Raw genomic sequence first — 20,800 nt, forward strand, 5'->3', positions numbered from 1 at the left:
AAAGTAGCTCAAAAAGCCAAGAATCATGACAGGCTCCAGTTCCAGATGTATTTCATTTCCTCTGAAGATGGGCCCATCCCCATATGGATGGTCACCATGCCTGTGGACCCCCAGGGGTCACCCTGCCACCTGCCTTGGACCGCAAACAGCTTGGTCCACTCAAACCTACCACCAGATCACGTGGTCCTCTGAAAGTCCCCTACCCCTACTTACCCGTACCAGTAGCGAGGGTCGTTAGAGATGCAAGGATTCAGGCTCCGGTGGGCTAGAGCCTTCTTTTTATTGAGGACAAACTCTTGTAACTTCATCTTCACTTCTGTACTGGCCACAGCACCTGTGAGCGAAAAAGCACAGTGGTGGGTGCCGTGTGGCTCTGCCCCAGGGCAGTAGGGCCTGACACAAGGCCACAAAGGGAATAAGAGGATGGAGTGACGGAGGCCATGGGTCTCCTTTAGGACTTCATGCCCTGCAAACGCTCCCTCAAAAAATGGAGACGGACAGGAGGGTTTTAATAACAGGCCTTGTTCCCATCAAGATCTTTACATAATTGCATTCTATTTAAAATGCAGATTTAGTCATTAGAAAGACTTATCATTAGCTAATACAAAACCCACTTCTGAGGGAAGTTTTAAAATTCCCACATAGAAGAACGCTCTGAACTAGGCACTGGCAGGGCGGTGGTTTCTTGGTCCCACCATGCAGCAGGAGCAAGGAGTTTTGTGCAAATGGAAGCATCAGACACAGGGCCCATGGTGACAGGTACAAGGACCCTCACGGGCAGGCTCAGTTTCAAGACCTGTGCAAAGCAATAGCCAGGTCTGCTCACAGTGCCAGAGAGGCACTTCTGATAAAGTAGGTTTTACCAGATTGGACTAAAGCTGAGGGTGCAAGCTTTGTGGCTTTCTTGTGGTGGTGACTTTTTCAAAGCCTTGTTAAAGCAAACTGGCAAATTTGAGAAATAGACAAAAACAAAAAAACAAAAATCTCTGCCCAGTAATACCACTGAGTGCAAGGCCTGCGGGCCCCAGAGCTGTTCTTCTCCACCTGCGACCGTGCCGTGCGGCACTACTCTGTCCATCCTTCCGCTTAGGGTACCTAAGGCATTTTCCCTCAGATCACTTAGTATTCAAACATTATTGTTAAAGGTCAAAAAAATACTACATAAGGTGTGAGAAGCATGGTTTACAAAACCAACCCTGACGGGGAGGCATTTGTTGCTGCTAGAAGCCCTGCTACAATGAACGTTTATGGGTCAGCATCAGTGGCTGACAGGGAAGTGACTGCATCAACACACTCTTTCGCATCACCCTCAGAACATTGTGCTAACTGCTTTCCAAAACATCTCTACCCTGACCACCTTGTCCCGGGCACCAGAGGAGCATGCCTACCTTCTACAAGCTGGGGTCACCACTAGCCAAAGACAGGGTCTGCGGGCAGCCCACAGGTCTTGCAAAGCTCCTGGGCACACACTATCACTCTCTTTGTGATGTACTTTACGTCCTTGTTTTTTTCCCTCAGAAGTTTCTCTGTAATGGGTGTGGTCATGGCGGCAGTGCTGTGGGTCTGTGGGTTTTACAGTTTGACCCATTAGAGTCTTATGGCTCCTCTTACTATTTTGTGCCAGCCCAGGCACGCTCAGGCCATACTCGGACGGTAAACAGAGGTTCTGGTGGAGGACACAGAATGGTCAGGGGAGGCTCAGCTGAGGGCGCTTCAGTTCAGGTCTCGCCAGTTCCCCAGATCGCAGTTCTTAACTGTTCTGTGTGTGCAACTACCTCAGTCTCCTGGTTCCTTTAAAATTTTGGGTATTCTGATAGTCATATGCTTGTTTTTATAAAGTCTATTCTAGTTTTCCTTTGTTATTTTCCCCATTACTTTGAAGCTTTGCAATTCATTGAAAAACCATACACATTGGTTTAACAATCACTTTTATTTTATCATTGTTCTGAAGTTTTCATTCATTTAGTTATTTGCTAATGTTATTTTTTCATAATTCACTCTAATGTGCCTGAAATGGATTTTAGAATATGAGGTTCTATGGATGTTTTGACAATTGCTTAATAAATTGTTAACATCACTAGAGAAATGTATCTTTTCCCTGCAACCTTCATCACATCCCAAATGCATCTGTTGGCACTCATGAACGGGGTGTCTTCTTGGTCACACGTGCTTCTGAGTGCTGTAGGGCAGAACCCTACTGCAGTTACTCCAAATGAGACTTCGGTATGTGGATGAGGGTCAGACAGCAGCACGCTCTCGGAAATGGTCCACCAGGGATAGGAAGACCGGAGTCAGACAGCCAGAGAAATGCAGAGAGAGACCAGGCATTCTGAAGGGGCCCTCATGATGCATTAGGCTTGGTCTCAGGGCTCTCTCCACGTCTTGGAAAACAACCTCACTGATAAATGAGCTCATACAAGATCCCTGAGCTCTTGTTGTTAAGGACTGTCTGCACCTTGTTAAACTGTGACTGCAGGGGGGCGGGGGACAGGAGGTGGTGACCAAATCTGTAATAGCACACCTCCATTTCTAAGCACCCAGCCTTGGACCTGAATGTCACTCAGATGCACGCTTAGCCTCACTTGTCAGAAGGACACACACTACAGGAGTGTGTGGCCTGCTCCTGACACTCCCAAACCCAGTTGTGGTGCTCTTGAAAGACTGCCAACGAGCTAGGTGCTTTGAAAAAGGTGACCCCAGACACATACCAATCAAGAGTTAACCTTAAAAATTTCCAAAGTGCCATTACCTCAGTAATAAAGGGAAACGTGGGCTGGTGAGGCAGACAGGTCAGCAAGGGACACAAAAGAGTGATTCGGAAGGTAGAAAGAAATTTGTCAACAAGCACAGGGTCTGACAATTAGGTTTGTGAACATGCCACCGAGTGCTCTCATTGGCAGCCCTGTACAAACAGCGTGGTAAGGTTTCACTGCTGTGGTGCAACAGTCTCACGGCTGTGTTCGTGTCGACTATGACTGTGTTTTGCTGAGTGATGGTCATTATTGTGTGTTTTTGTACCCTGTCACAAGAATGTCAGAGCTTTAGTTAGAGCAACAAACAAACATTAAATTTCTTATTAAACTTAACAAGAGTGGAAGTGAAACCAGGAACATGTTAGTCCAAGTTTACGGGGATAATTCCATGAAGAAAATGGCAGTGTGCAAATGGCTTAAACATTTTTCTGATGGGAGAGAAAGTGTCACTGATGAAGAGTGGTCAGGCTGGCCAGTAATGAGTAGAACAGATGAAAACATTTCAAGAATACATAAACATTGATAGAGAAACAGGAAAATCTTAACTGAAAATCTTGGCCAACAACTCATGGCTCTTGCATCACAACAGTACACCAGCTCACACAGCACAGTCTGTGACAGAGTTCTCATCCAGTAAACAAATAACTGTATTGGAACAGCCTCCCTACTTGCTGGATCTGCCCCCCAGTGACTTTTTCCTTTACCCAAAGATAAAGGAAACATTGACATAAAGACATTTTGATGACATTCAGGACATCCAGAGAAACCTGACGACAGCTCGGATGGCCACTCCAGAGAAAGTCCTAAAATTGCCTTGAAGAGTGGACTAGGGGCTGGTGTCAGTGCACAGCTTCCCTAGGGGAGAACTCTGAAGGTGACTATAGTGACATTCAATGAAGTATGTAGCACTTTTTCTAGGATGAGTTCTTCATGTGGATCATTATGAAAATTTTGAGATACATAAAAATCTAGAAATGTAAAATCTACATGGATGGACACAAATGAAACTCTCCTAGCAACACCCATAAGCCAAGAAACTTGAACTTACAAAGGTGAATCAGAAAGGATGCTGTCAACTGTTTGCTATAGGTGAAATAATGGACCCTAATGCAGTTGGTATCAAAACTTTCACAGTAATGCACATATTTAAACACGTTTAACTCCACTGACAAAAAGAAAAGAGAAAGGAGTAGTTTGATTTCTATGCTGATAAAGGTTTTCCTTTTAGTCACACTGCCCAGTACTGTTAACAGGGCAGGGAGCAGTCACAGGCAGGACGGTGGTGGCGAGGGTGACAACACCAACCCAGACAGCACGAAGCAGGACAGGCAGAAGAGCTCTCAGAGTACAGACTGGGGATGACCCTCAAGATTTCCCAGCAAACCAAAATGGTGCTAAGTAGCTTTCCCTCCTCTAAAAATAAGTTCCAGAAAGATGACAGCTATTGCCACAGATCCACATTCCCTTTATAAGAGAATGCAGGTCCTCCAGGAACATAGCCAACCAGCAGACCCCACACTTGTGGAGTCCCTGTGAGCTACATCCTCTCCCCACCTTGGCAACACTACCTAGTACCAAATGGGAACATGGTCACAAGCCTGAGCCCATCAGCTGGGGCACCTAGCCAGTGATTCTCTGGCTCCCTCTGTGCAGGGGGTGGTAGGTGTGATCAGAGTTCTGGGGCCTCAGTACAGGCCCAGCCAGCAGTGACCAGGAATGCAAGCACCGCTGCATGTCTTCTTAAGCACAAAGGAATCTTCTTTTGTTTTTTGGACTTCACTAAGAGAGAACTCAAAACAAAAAAGGTTGATTCTGATCCCCATCCTGTTCCCTACTTCTGGTTATATATTTATTCATCTTCGTTCTTCTACTTCTGGTTACATACAGACAGATCCCTGTTCCCCCACTTCTGGTTATATACTGATCCCTGTTCCCCAACTTCTGGTTACATACTGATCCCTGTTCCCCAACTTCTGGTTACATACTGATCCCTGTTCCCCAACTTCTGGTTACATACTGCTCATCTGTCTGCAGATTTCTCCACTTAAATGAAGCTCCTAGAATCAAAACATACATTCAATGAATAGAGAGCAAACTTCCCTGAATTTTACTTTTTTGTTACTTAACCCACATTATCATTTACCCACTTGAAAGATTTGTATAAATACCCTACTGATAATGGGATGAAGAAGTGAATAAAAGAGAAAGCATTCTTCACAGATGGGGGTGGGGGGAGGGATGTGAGGAGGAGGAAAGAGAGAGAGAGTGAGAGTGAGAGTAGGGAGAAAGCCCTGCAAATGAGAAGAAGCTGAGCAGGCAAGAAGGTCAAAGGCAAGTACACATGGGTGGGGGCAAAGCAGACTGACAAGGAGGCCACGGGTTGCTTCCTCTCCACCTGGCACAGCCACGGACCTTGCAGGCTGAGCAGTGCTGTGAACTTTTCGCATCTGGACAAAACATCTGCTATAGATTTTTCTGTTTGGCTTCTGCCTGAGATTACTCCTATCCAGCCCCTACCCCCACTAGCCTCTAAGGAAGGCAGGACTTCACAAATGGGGCAAATAATTACTTTCAAGATCAGGTTTTCAATCTTCAAATGCCAGCCTTTTGCGTCATTTTTGAACAAAGTGAAGGACTTTCCTCAAGTGACTGAATTTTATTCCCAACAGGGTTGCGCCTGTAAATAACAGTGAAAAATAAACCAGCGTATTTGTTCCACTCAGAGGGCAGGACTGGCCCTCAATGGAATTTTTTCCTTTGAATTTATGTTAAAGGACAGTGTATCTTAGATTCCCAAATGTACTTAGTATAAAAAACCTGAAGATGGTGTGTGCATGCTAAATGTGACAGAAACGCCCATAGATTCTAAGAATTCAATATTCTTTCAAATTAATAGTATTTGACAGCAATAAATAAAAGTGAATAATTATTTAAATTTAAAAGTTCTATAAAAGTTTCTAAGTGTGACAAAACTTTTTATTAAATAATCAATAAGAAAGTCATTTTTAAAACCAAGAAACTAGACAGCAGATGCTTATACTGTATTTTCAAAGCTTGAAAACTGGACATGATCTGTGCCATTTGCATTTGCCCCACACATGCTCCTTAAGGCGGCACAACAAGAGTCTCCTTCACGGGAAGGTGCGGCCCCCTGGGGCCTGCTTACATAAGAGCTCCTGCGTGTCGTCCACCGCCATGGCTGGCCAGCCTTGCCTTCCCACCACAAGACCACACTCTGAGGGCTGCAAAGCCTACACATGCTTGCCAAATACCCAACTGTACACAGCTTATTATTAATAATAAAACCTGACCACCCAAATCCACAGAGTGAAAACCACCAAGGCTGCTGCCTGCAATGAGGCTGGAGAGCAGCAAAGAACATTCCAGCATTCCAGTTAAGGGTGGACGACGCTGAGCACGGACAGTGGAGATTGTTTTTGACTTGTAAATAGATCCAAAATATTTTCTAAAGTCAAATCTTTTCATATTCTGTGAGTCTTAAACTGATATTTTCATTGGAAGAGGCTGGTACGATGAGGAAGTAATTTAGACTAAGCTACTTTCAGCAATCTGAAAACTGTGACTTGTTGGCCAGCTATGGTACAAGTCAACTAGCTGATATTTAAAATTCAAGCTTCAATTCTTTGATAAACAACTATTTTCCCTACTCCAAAGAAAAATAGTAGGACACACAGTGAAGTACATGCAAACCACAGAAAAGGGGAAGGGTAGGGCTATGGGCCCTGGGTGGGCCCTGCACTGGCACCCATATCTGCAGCTTGGGGTTCTATGCAAGTGCAGAAGGGCTCCTGTCTGGGGGAGCTAACTTCCTAATGTGGAAAGCAGCCCCCCAAAAGTAGGCCACACCCAGAAGGCAATAGGCTTCTGGGATAATCAGATCCTAGCACATGGGGCCAGAGGAGCCACCCAACTCATAGCTCCCAACCTGGATGGCACGCTGGGAGCAACCAAGGGCCCTGGCCCAGGCCAGGTCATCAGAACACCAAGGGGCGATTTGAGAGCCACAAATGACACATTAGTCCAGTACAGAGAGCCCAAATCAGTATGCAAAGACCCAGAGTGTGCAGGCCCAACCACGTCTTGGACTGTCCCCTTAGTGCTGTGCTGCTACATCCTGGCCTCTCTGTGGGTGTCATCTTACTCATCAGCGACGGGCACTGGGGACATTATTCAGATTCAGTATTTACTTTCAAATAGTGGTATAAAATTTATACCAAACATGGAGTAAAAATTCTCCTCATATGCTTTCTTCCTTGAAACACTTTCAAAGTAAAAAATATTTAAAGTGTACTTATAAAGTGCATTATCACAATTACACTGCAATAATTGATAATTGGAAAAGTATTAGATTTATGTGCAAAGACAAATACTAAGAACTCACAAATAGTTAAACAGAAATAAATTAAAAACTGAGAGAATATATTAGCTACATACTCTTAGGAAAAATAATTTTATATCTGTTTTGAAAGAGCAAATATTTATAAAATGTATATAATAACATAGGCATAATAGTATAGATTAGATTATTTCCCAGTTCTAATTTAGAATTAGTTTGGTATAACATTATGTTCAAAATAAACTTAACAAACTGAATTTACTTGATAGTTACTTAATTCCTTTTAGAACACAGATATTTCAAAAACAAATAATCAAGTCTTATTTGGAAATAATTCACATTTAATGATGATTAATTAAAGACAAATGTCAATTTTATAATCTAAAAATTACAAAAAGGCAAACCCCAACCCTAAATAACATGCCTTCCCACAGACACAAGGTGGAGTGTGAACAGGAGGAAGGAGGGCAGAGCCGGTGAGGAGACCTGCAGACGGGGCATGCAGTGCTCTCAGCTACACAACTCTAAGAACTTCTGCTCTGGGCAATTCTAACCAGGTAATCAGATTACACTCGCTGGGAAGGTCAGTCGGTCTCTGTGAAGGTGGGCAGCTACATGGGGGACAGGGCCACAGCCAGGGAGCAGAACTGCAGGGTTGTGTCCCACCCAGGCAGCCTCTGCTCCATGGATGCTGTGGATCTGAGAAGAGGTGGTTGGCAGGGTCAGGACCACCAAAGCTGTTTTCACTGGGAAACAGCAAAGGACCCCAACAAACCTCACAGGCCTTTACAAGACCCCAAAGGGCTACACTGCTTGAAACCCAACTCTAAATCAGCTCACATCATTTGGGTTAAGACAATTAATGAGTTTTAATGTCTCTAGTGAACTAAGAGAAGCAAAAGAAAACCCATCCTAAAAGAATATACCATTCCGGACCCAGGGCATTTCTAAGGCTTTTTTATACACATAGCCTGGCACAATCTAAAACCTCCAGGCATACAGGAAACACACACCTCGACCAAAAGAAATCAAGAGAAAGGATAGATAGGAAAAGCCTAGCCAAGGGCCCAGATAATAGCGTTATCAGTCACAGGCTCTAAAGTAATTCTATTACATGCAGAGAAAAACAAGATTGAGAATTCTGTGGGAGACTAGAAAAGAGCCTAATGAAAATTTTAAAGCTGAAAATCAAATTTATGATTCAACAGATGAACTTAAAAGCTGATTATTTTTCAGGCAAAGTGTGAATTAATGAAGTGGATGACAGATTAGAAGAAAATACCTCATGCCCAAGTCAAGAAAAAACAAAAGGAATACACACACATACACACAGAGAAAACATGAGAAAGCCAAAGGCAATGAGAAGTGACGTAACACAGGTGGGGCTGAAGGCCTACACAGAGGCACAGGTGGAGCTGATGGACCTGAAGGCCTATATGGACGCACAGGTGGAGCTGAAGGCCTACACAGATGTACAGGTGGAGCTGATGAAGCTGAAGACCTACACGGACGCACAGGTGGGGCCGAAGGCCTACACGGACACACAGGTGGGGCCGAAAGCCTACACGGACACACAGGTGGGGCCGAAGGCCTACACAGATACACAGATACACAGATGGAGCTGAAGGCCTACACAGACTAAATAGAAAGACCAGGACAAAAGCAATTGGCTGAGATGAAGGGTAAGAATGATCAGCTCTAAGAATTCATAAAAGTCAAAGAAACAGATTTAAGAACAAGGGATCACAAGCAGAATAAATGAAAATAAAGGAAACCATAGTCAAATACTTTAGAACAAAAGCCCACAAAAACCAAAGAGAAAATCTTAAAAGTAGTCAGAGAAAAAAGATGATCTCCAAAGAAGGAACAATAGGGCTGAGAGCTAATTTTTGGAGATTAACGATGGAAGTTGGAAGATAATGAAATGGTATCTTCAAAGTACTGGAAGAAAAATATAAACCCAGAATTCTCTAGTCAGTAAAAATAACCTTCAAAATTAATGTAAAATCACACTTTAGAGAAAAATCACTATCAGACCTGCATTAAAGTGAATACTGAAAGAGCATGACAGATGAAAGCTCAGATATACAGAGATGAATGAGCACGGGCGAGGGCAAAGGCCTGAGGATGCTCTGACTGCATCAAACGTGAGTGTGAGCACAGGTGAAAGCAGCACATGTGCAGGAGCTGAAGCAGACCAAGACCCTGACCTTGTTAGGGAACAGGTGAAAGTACTAGTTTAAATTAGACTGACATATTAAAGACGGTTGTTGTAGTACCAAGAGTATTTAGCAAAGGAATGGTAAAATAGTGATTAACTACCAAACTGGAGAAAAGAAAAAAAAAGCATTAAAAAAACTAGTTAAAGAAAAGCAAGAAAGGAAATTAGAATAGTTGGGATAATTTGATTTCATCCCATACTATGATGAAATAAAGTATGTAATTACATAAAATGTAAGTGGAGTGAACCAAGATTGTCAAACTATATATCAAAACTTGTGGGATGTGGTTAAAATTGTGTTTGGAAGAAAAATTATCATTGTAAAAGCACATGTTAGAGAAGAAAGCTGAAATTAGTGATGTAGGTGTCACCTCACAAAGCTAGAAGAGAAGCCAAAAATCTCACCCAAAGATAGAAAACAAAACAACAAAAATAGTAGAAATTAATGAAATGCAACACACAATAATCACAAAGCCAAAAGCTAGTTCTTTGAAAAGACAGATAATATTGATAAGACTCTAGAGAGACTGACCAAGAAAAACAAAAGAAAACCAAACAGCAGAAAGAGGAGGTACAAATAATCAACATCAGAAAATAAAAGGGGACCTCACTATAGATCCTACAGACATCAGACAGACCAGAAAAGGGCATGCCGATCAGTGCCTCTATGCCAACTGCACATGTTTACAAACAGGTAAGAAATGCACATCAACACCCCTAGGTTATCCAGAGGAAAAAGTCCTCTAAATCATTTCAAATATTGAAGTATGTAATTAAAATCCTGTGTACAAACAAAGCCTTAGGCTTAGATAACTTTAAAAGTAAATTTCACAAAATATTTAAGGGAAAAAATGGTATCCATGTTAAACAAAAGAAGAAATGACACTTATTTTGAGGCCATGAGCATCATCTTAACAGCAAAATGTGACAAGTGCATTATAGAAAAGGAAATAGCTGGTCAATTTCTCTCATGAATATAGTTGCAAATATACAAAATAAAATACTAGCAAATCAACATTGGTACTACATTAAAAAAGATAACATATATGACCAAGTTGATTGAGATTATTTCAAACATATCCATTAGAATTTACATTCAGTTAAATCTATTTTACATATAGGGTACACATCCTGGGTGAAAGGTTCAACTATAACTTAGACTTTACCTAACAAATGCAAAATGTAACCTAATTGTTTATACCCTCATATTGAAACAAACAAACAAACAAACAAATCTATGTAATTCATCACATTCACTGGATAAAGCAGAAAAATCCTATGGCCATCTCAAAAGATCCCAAAATAGCACCAGGTTAAAAAAAAAAAAAAACCAACAACTAATATCCATCCATAGTAAAACTCATAGCAAACCAGGAAAACTTCTAGAAGATAATGACGACCTATCAAAAGCAAATAGATAAAAACCACAAAGCTCCTACAGTAAACACGATACTTAACAGGACATTGGGAACCAGATAAAAATGCTTATTATCATCACTTTAATTCAGCACTAAAGGAAGGCGTAGCCAGTTCAATAGAAAAATAAAGGGAATAAAGAAAAAAAAGGCATTCCGACCAGAAAGAATCAAACCTGCCATTATTTATAGATTACACGATGCCATATGTTGAAAATACAATCTACTGATAATTAGAATACGTGAGTTTAGCAAGGTTGCTGGACACAAAGTCAACAGCCATAAATCTCCTGCTTTTCAAAAGTATAAAAACCAAACCATTCACAATAGCATCAAAAATCACCAAATGGCTCAAAATATATCTAACAAAATACATGCAAGGCTCCTGTGGAATAAATTATTAAGAAAAAATTAAAGGAGATATGAAAACATATTTAGGACTAGGAATAATTAATGTTTTATCAAGTCTAAATTTTCAGTGGAAATACGAAGTGGAGGATGTACAGTGCCGGGCCTGAGCCTTGTTCTGAAGCTACGGTAAGGCCACGCTGTAGTGATGCAAGAACAACAGGGGGCAAACTTGCCAACAGGGAGGGGGACAGACACACTCGTGCAGACGTCTGACTCAGGCCAAGGTGAAGGCGGTGAAGACGCAGGGCCAGCTGCACACGCCTGTGGAACAAACCCTGAAACTTAGCCACTGTTTATACTATACACAAATCAACTCCAGGAAGAACAGAAATCTAAGTATGAAAGGGAAAAAATACATCTCCTAGAAGATAATTGAAGAGAATATACTCAGGATTTTGTAGATGGGAAAGATTTCTTAGACAAGGCACAAAAATATCTCAAGGAGGAGACTACGCAATGAGACCATATGAGGACAGAGAAAGCTTGTGCTCTGTAGGGCACCACGAGGGGAGTGGCGGGCAGTGCAGAGTGGAAGGAGAGCTCTGTAGCACACATAACTCACAATAATACAGGAAGAACATGCCAAATCAACAACAGGAGCAAAGGAGCAAGGAAACGGGCAAGAGTCCTGAACAAGCGCTTCACAGAAATGGGACGAAAGACATATGAAAATGAGCCACATCTCACTGGTAGTCAGAGGGAAGTAACTGAAGAAACCAGATGGTGAAATTAAACAGACCATAGCAAGTGTTGGTGAGGACACGGAGCAACCGGAATGCTCACACCAGACTGGAGGAAGGACGGACTGAATACTACCTAGAGAACTTTAGGCATGTTGTACAAATGTTGACAACCCACTGTTGCTCCCCTCCCCCATCCAAGACACACACACACACACACAAGAATGTGCACAACAGGGTCACTTGTAACCACTCTGCTCAGGAAACGACTTACAAATCCATCAGCTTTAGAACAATGACTGACTGGTGCATCCATACACAGGACACCATGGGGCATAAAAACAAATGCATAATGTTGAGAAACAAGCAAAACACAGAAACTTCTGTGGCAATGCTTCCCCCTATATACATCTCTAAAGCAGAAAAACTGATCTTCCATGTCAGGAGTTAACTTTGGGAAGGAAGGAAGTGGCCCTGGTTGCTGGTAACGTCTGGCCCCAGGGCTTTAGTGGGTGTGGTCACACAGGGTGTGCACTTCTTGGTAATTCCCTAAAGTTCACTGTGTGCTGAGAAGAGTGAACTTTGCTACATGTATATATACAATAAAAATATTTTCAAAGAACTCCAAATAATAGACTCTACAAGAATGCTTTAAGAATATATTATCTATAGGTGGCGCATTTCTTAAACTGATCAAAGCTATCTATGACAATCCCACAGCTAAAATTTTACTGAATGGAGTAAAACTGAAAACTTTTCCACTTAGAAATGAAACCAGACAAGGTTGTCCTCTATAACCACTACTATTTAACATAGTGCTAGAAGTTCTAGCCAATGTAATCAGGCAAGAGAAGGAAATAAAGAGCATTCAAATGGGGGCAGATGGCTCTGCACCCATAGCTCAGTGGTTAGAGTGCCAGCCACATACACCAGGGATGGCAGGTTTGAACCCAGCGTGGGGCCTGATAAACAACAGTGACAACCACAACAAAAAAATAGCCAGGTGTTGTGGCGGGCACCTGTAGTCCCAGTTACTTGGAAGGCTGAGGCAAGAGAATCACTTGAGCCCAAGAGTTTGAAGTTGCTGTGAGCTGTGATGCTACAGTACTCTACACCAAGGGCGATACAATGAGACTCTGTCTTAAAAAAAAAAAATGGTGGCAGGGGAGGTCAAACTCTCCCCCTTTGCTGATGATATGATCTAATACTCAGAGAGCCTGAAAGACTCAACCACAAGAGTTCTGGAAGTGATAAAAAAAAAAAAAATACAGTAATGTCTCAGGATATAAAATCAATGTCTACAAATCAGTAGCCTTTGTATATATCAGTAACAGCCAAGATGAGAAGCTAATCAAGGACACAATTCCCTTCACTGTAGTTTCAAAGAGAATGAAATACCTAGGAACGTACTTAACAAAAGAGGTGAAGGACCTCTACAAAGAAAATTATGAAAACCTAAGGAAAAAAATAGCAGAAGATATTAACAAATGGAAGAACATACCAGGCTTGTGACTGGGAAGAACAAACATTGTTAAAATGTCTATACTTCCAATGCAATCTACACACTCATGATAATCCCCATTAAAATACCAACATCATACTTTCAAGATTTAGAGAAGATAATTCTTCATTTTGTATGGAACCAGAAAAAACCCTGTAGAGCCAAGACAATTCTTAGTAATAAAAACAAAGCTGGGGGCATCACCCTACCAGACTTGAGGCTATACTACAAGGCCATAGTGATCAAAACAGCATAGTATTGACACAAAAATAGAGACACTGACATTTGGAACCAAACAAAAAACCTTGAGATGAAATTAACCTCTTACAGCCACTTGATCTTTAATAAATCAAACAGGAATATACACTGGGGAAGAGAATCCCTGTTCAATTAATGGTCCTGGGAGAACTGGATAACCACATGTAAAAGAATGAAACTGGATGCGCACCCCTTACTCCTTACAAAAATTGATTCAAGAAAGATAAAAGATTTAAATCTAAGGCACAAAACAATAAAAAAACATGGAAGAAAGTGTGGGGAAAACACTTGAAGATATTGGCCTGGGGGAAGATTTTATGAAGATGATTTCTATGGCAATTGCAACAACAAAAATAAACCAATGGGACTTAAACTGAAAAGCTTCTGTACAGCTAAGGAGACAACAATCAAAGCAAACAGACAACCTTTATAGAATGGGAAAAGGTATTTGCATATCATGAATTGGACAAAAGCTTGATAACTAGGATCTACAGAGAACTCAAATTAATCAACAAAAATAGGGCCAACAATCCCACATATAACTGGACAAGAGACATGAATAGAACCTTCTCTAAAGACGACAGGCAAACGGCTAACAAACATATGAAAAAATGCTCATCATCCCTAATCATCAGAGAAATGAGAATCAAAACTACCCTGAGATATTACCTAACCCCAATGAGAATAGACACATCACAAAGTCTCAAAGCTACAGATGCTGGCGTGGATGTGGAGAGAAGGGAACACTTTGACACTGCTGGTGGGACTGCAAATTAGTACAACCTTTTTGGAAGGAAGTATGGAGAACCCTCAAAGGACTCAAATTAGACCTCCCATGTGATCCTGCAATCCCATTACTGGGAATTTACCCAGAAGAAAAAAAAATCATATTATCATAAGGATATCTACACTAGACTGTATATTGCAGCTCAATTTACAATCGCCAAAATGTGGAAACAGCCTAAATGCCCACCAACCCAGGAATAGATTAACAGGCTGTGCTATGGGTATACTATGGAATACTATTCAGCCATTAAAATAGATGGAGACTTCACATCTTTTGTATTAACCTGAATGGAAGTGGAACACATTCTTCTTAATAAAGCATCACAAGAATGAGAAGCAAGAATCCTATGTACTCAGTTCTAATATGAAGGCAGCAGGTGAAGGGAAGGTGGGAGGGGGATGGGCTCATGGTGTGTGGCACACCTTTTGGGGGTGGGACACAATTATAGGAGGGACTTCACCTAATAAATGCAATCAGTATAACCTAATTCTTTGTACTCTCAATGAATCTCAAACAATAACATAATAAAAACAATAATAAAAACAATAAAACTCTCTTTGTTCTCTCACTGCATCTGCAAAGAATCCACAAGCGGTCCCTGAGGTAGGGGCTGATAAACTTTATGTAAAAAGCCAGATAGGGAACATTTTCACCTTTACAGTTTTTTTTTTTTTTTGAAGCAACATTTCAAAATGTAAAAACCATTCTTGTGGATTATACAAAACATACCATGGGCTGGATTTGGCCCATGGGCAGTGGTCTGCCAACCTCTGCTGGCATGGTGGGTATGATGGCGCAACCGCATCTTCCATGAAGATACTTAAAAAATAGCTCCATCAAATTGGACGTGGGTAAAGCAATGATAAACTATTACAGGTAACTATAATAATTTAGCCTGATTCTCTAAGTGGATTGTTTCAAATCTCCTTAAATTCTCATTCTACTTTACAGATCTTAAAAATGGAAATCATAGACTTTGCAATCACAGATGATCTAGAAGGAAGAAAAACAGAGCCGGATTCCAATCAGCAAACTCAGTCAAGATGAGGTATTGGTCTTGCATAGAAAGACTGGTGAAAAAGATCGTTTATGCATTGAATTCAAATTAAAAGTTTAAACTCTGGAAAAAAAAAAAAGAATATAGTATCTGGCTGGTCGTGGAGGCTCACTCCTGTAATCCTAGCACTCTTAAGAGGTCAAGGCAGAAAAATAGCTTGAGCCAGGAGTTCAAGACCAGTCTGAGCAAATCCTGTCTCCACCAACAACAGAAAAATTAGCTGGGCATGGGGGCTAGTGTCAGCTACTCAGGAGGCTGAGGCAGAAGGATCACTTGAGCCTAGAGAGTGTGAGGTTGCTGTGAACTATGATGACGCCACTGCATTCCACCCCTGCCTCAAACAAAACTAAACAAAACAACTCAATCTAATACTGTTGTACATATGTCGATTAAAATTTAAACCACAGCTTGTTAATATGACTTGTAGGGATGGCTATTTTCAGTAGTAGAAGAAAAAGGATTTTTGAGGTTCACTTGTGTCCTAGATATTAAGTGCGTCCTGTGAGTGAAAAGCCCTCCCATGTTCTTCCCACTGTGTATCTAAAAGACTGGTGGGCACCCACGGAGCAGCTGAAGGTAAGTGAGCCCTCAGTGGTCACCACAGTGACTACAGGAGCAACAGGTGGCCTTGCAATATTGGACTTGAAATTTTGGACAGAAAACATACAAAACATTTGTGACCTTCACCTCCCAGACTGCTCTTTCCCTGGACTCTCATAACAGGCAGCCTATAGAGGCAGCCCCATCTGACCCACTGCTCAGTGCCCAAGCTCAGTATATTCTGAGGGCTCCACCTTCAAACATGCCTGGAGCCTCACAGCCTTCCCCCCACAACTGCTGAACAACAGTGACTGCTTCATAGCCTGGCCCTGTCCTGCCTCTTCCACACAGCAGCCAAGGTGGACCCTCCAGCAGTGAAAGTCAGCTTCCTGGATCTTCTCCACCCCCAAGGAAAAGCCCCAGCTCCCACACCTTGGGCTCCAAGCCTCCTGTGGCTTCCACTCCCCGTGCAGGGCGGCTGTGTCCCCAGAGCACCTGTGCATGCTCTGCTCCCTGCGAGGCGGCTGTGGCTGCTGCTCCCAAGTCAGGTGCCAGCAGTCTGAAAGACAATTTGGCTTCCTGTGTAGTGATGAGCTTTTGACATGTCAGTCTGGCAAGGAGGCAGTCTCCAGCTGCCCAGCCCATCACAAATCTAGATGTTGCTTGGAGGGTATTTGTAAGGTGTGACCAAAGCCCATAACCACCTGAGTGGGGAGAGCCTGGCTCTTTTGGCGGGAAGGCTTTACGAGGGACTCCATCTATGGGTAGCATCTCTGTCTGTGCCTGAGTGTTCTGGCCTGCCCGTCCTGAAGGCCTGCCCTTCGGAAACCAGACTTTCCCAACCAGCCTCCATGACCTTGGAAGCCAATTCCTTACAATAAATCTCTTAACATCCACCTCCATGTGGGTTCTGCTCCTCGAGTTGAACTGGAACAGGCCATCTGTAGAACAAGCACCAAGCGAATCTCTGGCCCCCACGGACAGTGCACCCTGCTGGGAAGGTGCTGGAAAGAGACCCCAGGTGTCCCAGCAGCCTCCAGCTAACTGCCTGTGCTGTAAACAGATGACATAGGAAACACCAGCAGAACAGATAAAACGTGACACTTGTCAATAGAGGCTGCACAGAGACACAGCTGAGAAAATGCGTGCATCGTGACCGGCCATCCTTGGTTTGACACGGGTGAGGGATAAAGCAAGATGTGAAGGATGCCTGTTGTGACTCCATTAGCATGAAGCTAAGACACACGCAAAATAAAAAACATTGTTTTGAGGATACGAAGACAATAAAACAGTAATGAAGATTTAGGAACAACAAACGAACACAAGCGTGCACAGCAGACACCTCTGTGAAGGACGCTGGGAGGCGGGTGAGGCTGAGGCGGCACCGGCAGGAGCTTCAGAGGAGCAGGAATGTCATTTCCTCACAATGTCATGGAGATACCAGTAGGTTCTCTGTTTTGTGGTCCTATAAGCCTCATATATATGTTTTATAAATATTTTCTTCTATTTACTTGATGGGAATGTAAACTAATAGAAATGTAAATTACTATCATCTCTATGGAAATTAGGGTGTAGTTTCTCAAACAACTAAAAACAGACCTCCCATTAGCCTCAGCAACACCACTACTGGGTGTGTGCCCACTGCAAAGAGGTCATTCCAGCAGAAACTCCTGCACTTGCAGCACTGCTCACAAAGGCCAAGGAATGGAATGAACCTAAGTTTCCACCAAGGAACCATGGGAGAAAGACAATGTGGTGTGCACAGCAGATACCTCTGCGAAGGCAGCTAGGGGGCAGATGAGGCTGGGGGGGCACTGGTAGAAGCTTCAGAGGAGTAGGAATGTCATTTCCTCACAGTAGTCAGAGTGCTACTTAGCCCTGAACAAGAATGAAGTGATGCCCCCTCTTGTAGCAACCTGGACAGAGCCAGAGGCCTTACCCTGAGAGGAGTAACTCAGGAAGGGAAGATCAGACCCCATAGTTCTCACTACAGCTGGATGCCACACGATGGGTGCACAAGGCCACACAGGGCAGGACATCAGACACTGGGGATGCTGCAGGGGGGTGTGGGGGCATCAGGGATGGAACCCTACCTGTTACAAGGTACATTGTCAGGTGACCGGTACACAAAGGGTCTAGACTTCACCTCTAGACAATATATGCACATAAAAAAACTTCACTTGTACCCCTAAAATCTATAATTTTTCTTAATTAAAGGATGAAGATTTCAGATGCCTTTTAGAACAAAGTGAAAACACTAAGCAAGACCACAGACTGCAGACAGATCTCATATTCTCACTGGGTTGCACGGCACACGCTCTTGCCTTGGGTACCTGCCAGGGGCTCACACCTGACTGTAAGGTGCCACTGTGTGGACAGAGCCCTGGTTGAGCAGGGTCAGTGTGCAGACCCGAGCCAAACTCCAGTGGCACCACCAAGCTCCCCTCCCCTGGATAGAGGTCCGTGACGGACTTCTCTCCTTATAAGCATTAGAAGAACATTATCAGACCGCCCCACATCCCTCTGAAGCATCCTGTTACTGCAGGGGAATGAGATCTTAGCATGCTTTGGGTACCACCAGGGAACAGAACAGTTCAACAGGGCACTATAGTGGGGCACAAGTCCAGAGCCTATAACATGAAAATGCCTTTTGGTAGTTAGGTCTCGGGTGTGTCATTTAAAACAAGTTATCAATAGAAAGGACGCTGAGCCAAGGGTTCCCATAAGTCAAAATGTGGGAGAAATACCGGGAGCACAATCAGCCCTGTGCTGGAGCTGGCACCTTGTGGGGTACATGTCCTCTGTGACCGCTTCTTCAGTACATATGTCCCTCTGAGTTTTCACATAAGGAAACAGCAGACAGAACAGTCACCTGGCTAGTACCAAGTTCAAGCTTTCCTTAGAAGAAAACAGACCACAACCACACTGCCTTCAGATACATGAGCACAGCCAAATCAAAGGCAAAAATTAGAGTTGTCAAAAGAGTAAATGGGAAACTGAAGCTGTTGGCCATCCTGTAGCTTGCCATGGGCTGTCTTACAAGCTGTCACCTGCTTTTATCACTTATAAAATGCTCCCAAAAGAAAACTTTGAAAAATTTAGGGCAGAGCTCACAGATGAAATTCACTATGCATTTGGCATGCTTTATGGTTTTAATATTTTTGAAGTCTATTAGGAGTACTGCCAAACATTCCTTAAAATGGCTGAGCACCCCTTGCTTTGATAATATTGAATCCTGCAGCTCCAGATAAAGGTAAAGCCATAGACTCTGACTCACCCCTAAAGCTAAACATGGGGAACCCAAAACACAGGCACACAGAGTGACCCTGACTGTCCCCATCAGTCCCACCCTTAGCTTGCCTCTGAGGAACCAAGCACAAGCAGTAAGGCAGAAGCCATTGTGGCAAGGCCACCACGGACCGCTCATATACGCACCTCCCTGTGTACTGCCTGCAGCTCCGAAGGAGGCTCGCCTCCCTGCAGCCCCACCCCTGCAGTCCCGCCCACAGGGCTCCCCAACCCCGCTCACTCTCTTTGCCCTTCTCCTTGTTCTTAAGCTGCTGTAGCTTCTGCTCCCGGTGCTGCTTCTCCAGCTCCTGCTCCTGGCGGTGCCTCTCCAGCTTCCGCTGGTGCTCTAGCAGCTCTTGCTGGTGCTTCATGGCCAGCATCTCCTGCTGTTGCTGCCAGGAAGGAGGAGAAAGATGTCAGAACTCAGGTTCCAGAAGGCGACCCCACAGACACCAGGCAACAGCCTGGGCCATATGTCTGTCCTGGTGTCACTATGGGCACCACTCTTGTCTGCACAGTCCACATTTCAGCTGCCTGAGGCCCTAAATGTCCTCTAACCTCTTTAAGTAGTAAACACGAAAACAAAAGCCCTTGAACTGCTAGAAGAAAACAAGCAAGAAGAGTTATGTATCTTGCAAGCCTGTTTGAAAACCGCATTGTGTGACAGAGTGTGAAATGGTACCTCTGGGAATTGCCTGGCACTTTCTTACAAAGTTAAACACACCTCTGCCCTAAGTCCCAGAGCCCCAGTCCTGGCTCTGACCTGACACAGGGAAGCACATCCACAGACATCCTGTACAAGAATGTACAGAGCTGCTTTTGTCACAGCCCAGCCTAGATGCAAGCCACGTGTCCCAGCTGTGTGTTCACTTAAGAGAAACTACCCAGCCACAGCAAAGAATAAACCAAGGTTAGACAAGAAAAAAAGCACAGCACACAGGTGTGTGGGGAATAGCACAGCAGAAGTGGTAGGCTGGACCTCCTTGTCCATGGATTTTGATACTTGGTTGGTCAAATCAGTGGATGTAAAACCCCCAAAATATGAAGGGGTGACTGTATTTACATCTAGTTATAGATCAGGAAAAACTACTATATAATGATAAAAATCCGAAGAAGATTGCCTTTCAGGGTGAGGTAGGGAAGATGCAGGCAGGAGGGAATGTTCCGGGTGGTGGGTTTTCTGCCCTGTTGAGATGGTGTTCACTGTGAGCTTACAGCTGTCAAAACACATTCAAGGAGTCTGGGCACAGTGGCCTTATGCCTGTAATCTTAGCACTCGGGAAGGCCCAGGCCGGTGGATTGCTTGAGTTCAGGAGTTCAAGACCAGCCTGAGCAAGAATAAGAACCCATCTCTACCAAAAATAGAAAAATAAGCTGGGTGTTGTGGTTATGGCAGGAGTCTGTAGTCATAACTACTTAGGAAGCTGGAAGAGGAGTTTGAGGTTGCTATGAGCTATGACACCAGGCACTCTACCCAGAGCTGAGCATTTCTGTTAGAATAAATTATGTCTTATTAAAAAAAAAAAAAAAAA

The 20,800-nt window shown here is 43.3% G+C and overlaps 1 protein-coding gene across 1 annotated transcript in view; it reads right to left on the reverse strand.

Moving 5' to 3' along the window:
* LOC111727943 (histone deacetylase 4-like) overlaps positions 1-20,800 on the reverse strand; it is a 183,976-nt gene that overhangs the window by 20,697 nt on the left and 142,479 nt on the right. The window contains exons 4-5 of the mRNA XM_023518248.1: positions 19,510-19,660; positions 214-334 (exon numbers count right to left, since the gene is read on the reverse strand). Coding sequence (XP_023374016.1) covers positions 214-334; positions 19,510-19,660 — 272 coding nt within the window. The remainder of the gene's footprint in view (positions 1-213; positions 335-19,509; positions 19,661-20,800) is intronic.

This window comes from Otolemur garnettii, unplaced genomic scaffold (genome assembly GCF_000181295.1).
Source record: "Otolemur garnettii isolate 467f Iridium unplaced genomic scaffold, OtoGar3 scaffold00133, whole genome shotgun sequence".
NCBI lineage: Eukaryota > Metazoa > Chordata > Mammalia > Primates > Galagidae > Otolemur > Otolemur garnettii.